The 8,413-nt window shown below is 40.1% G+C and overlaps 1 protein-coding gene across 4 annotated transcripts in view; it reads right to left on the bottom strand.

Annotated features, from left to right (window-relative positions):
- Window positions 1–8,407, bottom strand: part of agap1 (ArfGAP with GTPase domain, ankyrin repeat and PH domain 1) — a 143,179-nt gene extending 134,772 nt beyond the window's left edge. For all 4 annotated transcript variants that reach the window (XM_016486609.1, XM_016486612.1, XM_016486610.1 and 1 more), the window contains exon 1: window positions 6,903–8,407. In XM_016486609.1, the coding sequence (XP_016342095.1) occupies window positions 6,903–8,148 (1,246 nt within the window). In that variant the 5' untranslated portion in view covers window positions 8,149–8,407. The remainder of the gene's footprint in view (window positions 1–6,902) is intronic.
- Window positions 8,408–8,413: the final 6 nt, after the last annotated feature.

Here is an 8,413-nt window from a genome sequence, read left to right as displayed (position 1 = left end):
ACATATTCTGTTACACCAAATACACAAAATAATGATCTTTAAAAAAGCATCATATGACCCCTTTAAAAAAATAAGAACCAGAACCAAATGATTATCATGACTTTCGTTTCTGTTAACAGTTCCTAGTTGTGCATTCTTCCACTGATGTGGACAGAAGAACACCGTACTGAAATATTTAAACAGTGTTTCCTGCCGTACTATTCAGCAGCACCATAAAACATACAGTGCAACCAGTGTAGGCCAATTCTCAAATGAATGACTCTTAAGGCCCATTCAAACCAAAACTAATGTTCAGTAAGATCAACATTTAAGTCTGTTCAGACCAATACAAACTAGAGGTCTGCTACCTGACCCGAACCCGACGGGTCCTGAAATACTTTCGGGTTTCGGGTCGGGTTCGGGTAGGGCTCGGGTTTATAGCTTAACTAAAACTATATGCAGGCTACGCTGCTTTCATAGACGCACGCACACACGTTAGTGCACACGACAACACAGCACCGTAACTTTTATTAGTAAAATAAATCGACAGGCTACTGACTAGCAACGTTATATTTCTCTGCAATGAGGGGGTAAAAGCGCTGATTTTGACGGAACTAAGCGTCATTGCTTGTAGAGAGAGACGCGCAGACGCAGGTTCACACACGCAACTTTCATTTCTCTCTCTCTAATTCAAATAAATGATATAATTAGCCTAATTAATTCAAATGAATGCGATCTTACCGCACTGCATCTCTGTGTCTGATTTAAAGCAGGCCAAATGCTAACGAGCGTTAACTGATGAAAATGACCATAATTTGCACGATGGAAGAATTATCGTCTTGTCGTATACAACCATTCAAAAACTCGGCAGAATTTATGTGACCGCTGCACCTGATGTTCATAAACTTTCATAACTGGTAAGTGTTTTTTCTTTTGCCTTGTGAACTGGCCGAGCCTTAATGTTTTTGTTTCTTTACATGTATTTGCTTACTGACCGTTGCATGCAATCGTGAAATACAGCATTTTTTTAATTGGCTATTCGTTGTGGGGAAAAAAAAAAAGATTTCGGGTTCGGGCTCTAAATTTAACTGTGCCGCTCAGGTCGGGTCGGGTCGGGTCAGACGATCTCGGGTACGGGCCGGGTTCGGGCTTCACTTTAAAGCCCATGCAGACCTCTAATACAAACATAATGTGCAATCAATGCAACATTTAATTTTTTTTTATTGTTTTACAGAGAGGTTTTCTAATCTCTTTTCCAATGGACTGAAAAGAAAATAGGGCAACCAAAAAAGATTCACACTTTGTTACATGCCCAAACAAAAATCAGTTTGAAAACATGTAGGCCTAAATACTGTTTGACTTTCTTTCCTCTGCCAAGCGGGTGTCAGAAACGAGAAGTAACGCTTGTGATCCGCTATATTTCAGCTTCTCCATATTCATTACCTACCGTCAGAGAGTGAATTTTGCATTTTCATTCAGCTTGTCTGCAGTCTTGAATTTTTTGCTTTGATTCAAACAGACAAATTGCATGCAAAAATTGGACCACATTTTCGTGCCAAACATTTGTGTTGGTGTAAACAGGAAACAAAAGCATACAGCACAACCAGTGCAGTCTGATTCCGGAATGAATTCCTCAAGAGCCAAATGTATATTAAATTTCTGATTTGTTATATCTGCTCTGTTGACATCTGGAATAACTGCTAAAGGCATTAAATGCAAATGCATTTCTTTTTTAAGATTTCAATAATGGAATTGTTAAGGAATCAGAATTGATAAATTTTTCCTTGTGTGTCAGTGTGCATTAGAGATTGAATAAAGTAGAAAAAGGGTGGCATTAAGATATCAGCAGAGTAAGGAAATGTTCATACACAACATGATTTTTTGTTACATTTCTATGTAAACATGCACTAGATTGATGCCTTTGACTGTTGAGGTCATCTCACAAGAGCACTGTGTTTTTATAATGCACTATCAAGTTCTAAAAAGTGCAACTTTGAAAAACAAGAACTCTTTCTGTGTGAATGGCCGCTAAGATCTTAAAAGTGTTAAAAATACAATATTTAAACACTTCTTAAAGCAAAAAAAAAAAATACAGAGCAGTGTCTGACTCAGTGTCACTGACAATGACTGTCCGCAAAAAGACCATCAGACTTCTATGTGAGCGTATGCGACAGTCTGCTTCTCTTCCCCTCTCAGACACTCATCCCATGAGAAGCTCCAGCCACGCTCTTATCACATCCAGCATGTCACAGTTCCACATGCAACCGGCATTACTTCTGCATGGCTGTAGATGTAGGTCACACACACACAACCCCACCCACCCACTTATACCTGACACCAATAGATGGCTCGTGTTGAGGGTGGGGCAGATAGTCACAGTTCAGACCCTCCAGCCATTCCATAATATAGCCTACATTCACCCTACCAACAACAAACACCTGAGCAGAACAATGAAATGGACACCCTTGTGATCACACTGTTCAAGAGGAAGCTGAGAGTAAGTTCTATTTAAACACTACCCAATGACTCAATGTAAAAAGCACTGGTGCCTCCATTACTTCCTCTAGCCACTTCAACCTAAGAGCATCAATAGCTATGTTCCCATCACCCTGTTTTAATGCGCATTTTGAAGTATCGCATGAGAAAAGAGTGATGGAAACGAGTGATTCGAAAAATTTCGAAAAGAAATCCCTTAATTCGCAAAAAAGTTTTTACGCTCGCTTGAGGTGGTTTTTGACTTGTGCGAAAAAGGGTTAATGCAAATAATGGGAGATGGAAACGCATTTTGCGAATAAATCCCACATGAGCGTTCAAAAAAGTCATGTGACTTTGCACTATGGGACAGCATAACCTGACTAACCAGCGGACCAATTTAGTTGCACAGCATCTGAAATGTTGTCATGGTCATTCTGAAGTGCCCGAGCAAAGTCTGTCGTCAAAGTATTTCTGTATAACTGCCTCCCAGAATGGTCTACCACGACTGCGTTCCCAAACAGCTGACATTCACCTCCAAAAGCAAGACCGCATTTATTGTGTTACGTCTGCTCACTCAAAGCGCAAGTATTTTATTATATTTGAGAATAATTATATTCGGTGAGGGTGGGGCAGATAGTCACCGTTCTTAATTTTCTTAGTGATATTTAGTGCCAGTTTATCAGGAAATTACGATTTTGTTCTCTCTGACTCGTTGGATGGAAACAGTGCTTGTTCGCAAATGTTTTATGCGATATTCCAATTTTGCGCATAAGTTAAATTCGCAACTTTGGATGGAAACCAGACTAATGATACGGGGTTATGCGACTATTGCTTAAGGTGCGCGCAACGTTTACTGCTTCTCTTTGAAATTTCACCGGCAAAAGCCAGTCATTCCAATAGAAATCTGTGCAATTGGGAGTTTTAAATGAAAATGACAAACTTTCCCCACACAGATTATCATGTTGTGCTAACCAACAGGAAGCTGCTTTGTTTGAAATTGACTACTGTGTTCATGCATCTACACTCCTTAAAATGGACCTTATTTTGCGCGCTCATGTGACCTACACCTTTAACATTATATAGCATTTGGGGGGGGTCAAAAAAAAAAAAACTTGACCTGTCAACCACAAGGCAATAAACATGTGAAATGGAATCCAGCCTAGATTTCTTTGATACTTTAATGAGTTTATGAGAGACATAGTAATATCCAGTTCACAAACTGGAACCATCCAATTCTCGAGTTCAACTCACTGACTCAAATGATTCACTAAGCGTGAATAAGCGCACACTAGAGGGGAATACATGAATAATCAATTAAATATTGGTTTGTTAATGATACAAAGCTACTGTACGATTTCAGAACACTTAGAATATAGAGCGAAAAGTCATACAGACTACTTTTATGATATGTTTATGTTGCTTGTGCATCCTACTTGAAGCTTAAAAGCTTCAATCCACGTTTACGATATTTGCATGGAAAAGAACAAATTATACATGTTGGGGTCAGCCAATGAAATTTTGGTTGAATTTGGCTTTATAGCCACATTGTCATTCTTCTCTAATTTACTTACACCAACAAAAGCAATGTTAATCTAAACGGTGCTTCCACAATGAATACTGAAATTGAAAGCAAAAATTATGAATACAGGGCTGAAAACCAGAAACTGAAAAAAAAGAGAAAAAAATTGAGTGATGATACTTGTTCTTATTTCAAGTGGCATTACAACCACAACATCTACAATACTTAAAATATTGGGTGGTACACTGAATACTTTTAAAATAATGCATATTATTTTAATATTAAATAAGGAAGCTGCAGGGCACTGTTCCTGGAATACTGTAAAGAGACAAATTGGTTACAGTAAGTGCACAATCATTATTTCAGGTTTTATCTTTATATACTCACAGATGTGTACAGATGTACAGCCTGGGATGTGCAGTACAGATCAAACTTCCCAAACAAATGAACACAGTTGTGTGTTATTTATTTTCTGTCTCTGAACTACAGACAAAAAAACTGCAACACTGACTATAGCATCCTGCCTTCCAAGTCGCAGACATCCTTTGAGTGAATAACTGCCCAAATTAAAACCTAGAGTTCTGTAAACAGATGTCTAAAAGTTGCAATAAAAATCAAAACTGCCCTAATACTTCATTAATAAACGTTTCCACTCTTATTACGAATGATTCCTTACTACACATTCAAGCTATAGGACAACAAGCGCCCCTCTGAGGACATCAGTAACTAATCCATATGTAGGTCCCATCTGGGAATATACCCTGCAGGACTATAACGCTGACTTTGCAGTGCCATCTCACATCTTGCTCGCATAGAGCCAAATGAATGAAAGTCATACCCCATTCGGTAGCTGGCTAACAGAGCAATGCTAACTGAACTGAAGTGAACTAAAGTCTCCAATGTTGCATGGTGAGGAAACGTCAGAGCTACGTTGTACACAAGCGGAGTCATGAAACAAGCAAGCATCTAAAAATAAACCTCAAAGGAGTCACAAACATAGTTTTGCTCTGAAAGCAAAAATGAAAACCATTCTAGAAATGCAATCGATCAGAATTTGATTTGTTTACCGTCATAATAATAATCAACTAAAATCCCTAAAAATCAACTATATTGTTGAATAAAATGTTTTTGCAATGAACGCATGTCACTGGTAAGCTGAACTAAAAAAAAAGTGAATAGGTCTTGGTGCATCATGTGCAGAGCAATGAGAAAGTACTGTGTTATTCATAATCTTTGCCTTCATATGTTTACATTTTGTACAACACGATTTAAAATATCAGCCCTGAATTACCCATTTAAGATGAATTTCAGCCAACAAAAATAGATTGGATAGAATGGAGCATCACTAAACAGTTCCAGGTAAAGCCGCTCATTTAGAAGGAAACATGACACTGCTCTAATGTAAGATCATTATCTAATTGGCAAGAATGTATTTCTTCAGAAGAGTCAGGAATGCCTCCGGAATCTGAGGAATGTGGAAACGGCTAATCAGCTAAGGTGCTGTCTCACCGCACAGACACTAAAGGTTTTACCACAAGCCGCGTCACAGGCATTAGCACTGACCTGATCATTAACACTGTCCTGAAATAATCCCTCTGCTGAGCTATGTCACTCACACAAACTTGAAAAAACACTTCCAATTTAATCAAGACTGCATCACCATCTTGTTGCAAAATTCAGAATTTAACACTTTACAAAGAGAACGGTTTTGTTAATATCCCGTGTAAGATTTTTTTATTCACTAAGCAGGAACAGAGTATGACCCAAAGCTGGGGGTTTCAAACTGGGGGTTAGTATTTTCGGTGTTGTCAAATTAAATATTAAGATTTTATTATTTTACTTATATTTCCTGACAAATGTACCAAAATGTGATATTACAGTTTCATTATGCTGTTTTATAAATCCTGAGCATCACAATAATTTGATTTTGACTGAAGTATTTTAACTTTAATTTTTAACAATAAGGAAAAAAGTCTTTATTTTATTTATTATTATTTTAAATGCTTATACACCTAACATTACTCTAATCAGTCAACTTGATACCAAGTAAATATTCTACAGATAATATAATGTGCAGTAGCGTGAGGACAGTGACAATATAAAAGCCAAATATTTCATTTTGAAAAAAAATTTGTCTCTATAATATGACTTAATTACTGAGTAAATTTGTCTTTCAAGATTAAATTGCATTGCTGTGATTATAATTCAGTAAGGAAGAATCTTGCAAGAGGATTGTCATGCTAAGAGATCAAAATTTTAAAAAACCCGGTCCAAAAGGCATGTTTCAAAGACAATCTGTAGGCAATCTGTCTTTCTTGAGGGTCTGCTGACCTCACAGTCAGTAGACAGTGTGTGGTAATTCACTCAAATCTCTATGAAACTCTACACAGTATCTACAGCAGCTCTACATTACCATATTAGTGACAGGAGAGGGTGGTGGCCTTAACAGATGACCTGCTGTCACCAGTAACACTGACAGTGAGATGCAGTAATGGATCCGAAACAAGAGGAAAAAAGGCGTATGTGTGAATAGTGCAATCCACTTATATTAACTCGAAACTTCCAAAAGAAAACACGAGTGGAAGAAACTGTCACTCTGACATTGTGCATTACCAGCAAAATACATAAATCAGGCTAACAGAACGGATACAGCACTTAATGAGGGTTTTTACATTTGAGGTTCAAGAATGTAAACACGCACAGTTGCAAACAAGGCTGCAAGCTCTCAGAGTAAGCTGCAAGCACGCAGCATAATGAAACACAAACACAGGCGGACTACAAAGTGGGAACTAAACATCACCTTCCTGTCCAAAACAAACATGCATCCTCTAACCCCCGCTCTAAGTCCACAATAGCAAACAGAGCATCCTCCTGCCTAATAACATATCTACATGAAGCCAAAAAATAGAGCAAAGATAACAGCTATTACCGTCCGGTTGGCATCCGTTAACACTTTCGGTGCTGGACTGCGAGTAGCTCATTTCTGATCTCCGCTGACTTCCCAGTAGGCCGTTCTTCCGGAGAGCACGGTTGCTGGGACTGCTAAGCGGCGTGGACATCCCATCTCGCTTTGAGAAGATACCACTGAAGAACCGAATGAGTTTACGTTCCTGCCCACTGGAACGGGAGCCTGTCCCTCTAATGAAACCCTCCTTGTCCATCAAAGATTTATCCGACAGCTTGAGCAGGTCACTGTTGTCCAGCGTTCGATTCTTGCCCTTCATCCTCTCCCTGCGGCCCAGTTCAGTCCCAGAGTCAGTTTTGCTTAGGACCTCACCCACATCCAAGGTTTTTCGCTTCTCAGTGGACTCAGACTTAGCAAAAGCCATGTTTTGCAGAACCACGCCAGCTTGGGCTTGACTGTTCTCTCCATCGTGGCCAATGCAGCCAGAGCTGCTGTGGTGCTTCTCCTTGGAAAGCGCCCGTATGCGGATCAACTCTCCACCCGTCCAGTGGCGAAAGCTGAAACTTCGCCGCAGCAGGCTTGGGTGCCTCTTCGCTGGAGGGGTTTCAGGTGCTGGTTTGGGTGACTTCCCATTCCCTTTCGCCAACAAAGAAGAGATGCAGCTCTCTTTGGCCGTCCTAACATACTTGGGTTCCTCGGAGGTCTCATCTGACCATGTACTGACCGGTTCCTCTGTGCTCCGAGAAGCCTTGAGGATTTTCTTTCGAATGCCTGTGTTTTCTCCATTAGCAGCAGCTGTACTGCAGATTTCTCCACGCTCAGCATCACTTTTCAATCTGTCACTTTCAGCTACATCTTCTGGCTTTTTGTCAGTGACCTTGCTCTGTCCATTCTCTGGCAGGATGCACGTTTCATTTAATTCCTTGTCTTTGTGTAAATGCTGCGCCCGCCTTGAGATTTTCAACCTGCCCAACTCTAGATGTCCAGTACTGAATGTCCTGAAGTTTCTCATGTATGAGTGTGCAGAAAATTCGTCCGTCTCGTCCTCCACTTCTTTCAGTTCTTCCAGCGGAGAGCTGCGCTGAGCGTCAGCGGCTCCCTCCCGCCGGTACGCGGTCACTTTAGGATTCTCCAGCCGCCGGTGCGCTGAGCCTCCGCCATCCTGCAGAGTTTCTTTTTTCACTAGTGTCAAAGATATCCTGTATACGGTTTTTCTTTGTGGCGTACCCCGCTCCATCCTTTCCGGGTAATTACCATCAAGTACGTACATTCTTCAGAAACCAAATCCAAGAAAATGAATTCAAATCAAAAATGTTCCTAGCGTGATTTCACCCACAGCTGATGATTTCCAGAGCACATAATAATATTATTAATGACTATAACAATAATAAACAATCTCAACTCAAAATCGCTGTGGTGCGCAAAATCCAAGCTGATTTTCCTTTGCTGTGCCGGTGCGACTATTTGCGCTTTCTAAAAATCCTGAAAGAGCCCCATCAAGTCGCCTAGACGTCCAGTGCAAAGCCCGTCCTCAT

Source organism: Sinocyclocheilus anshuiensis, unplaced genomic scaffold, assembly GCF_001515605.1.
Source record: "Sinocyclocheilus anshuiensis isolate Anshui unplaced genomic scaffold, SAMN03320099.WGS_v1.1 scaffold101, whole genome shotgun sequence".
Taxonomy (NCBI): domain Eukaryota; kingdom Metazoa; phylum Chordata; class Actinopteri; order Cypriniformes; family Cyprinidae; genus Sinocyclocheilus; species Sinocyclocheilus anshuiensis.
The sequence above is the reverse complement of the archived record's forward strand: the minus strand, read 5'-3'. Positions and strand labels throughout refer to the sequence as shown.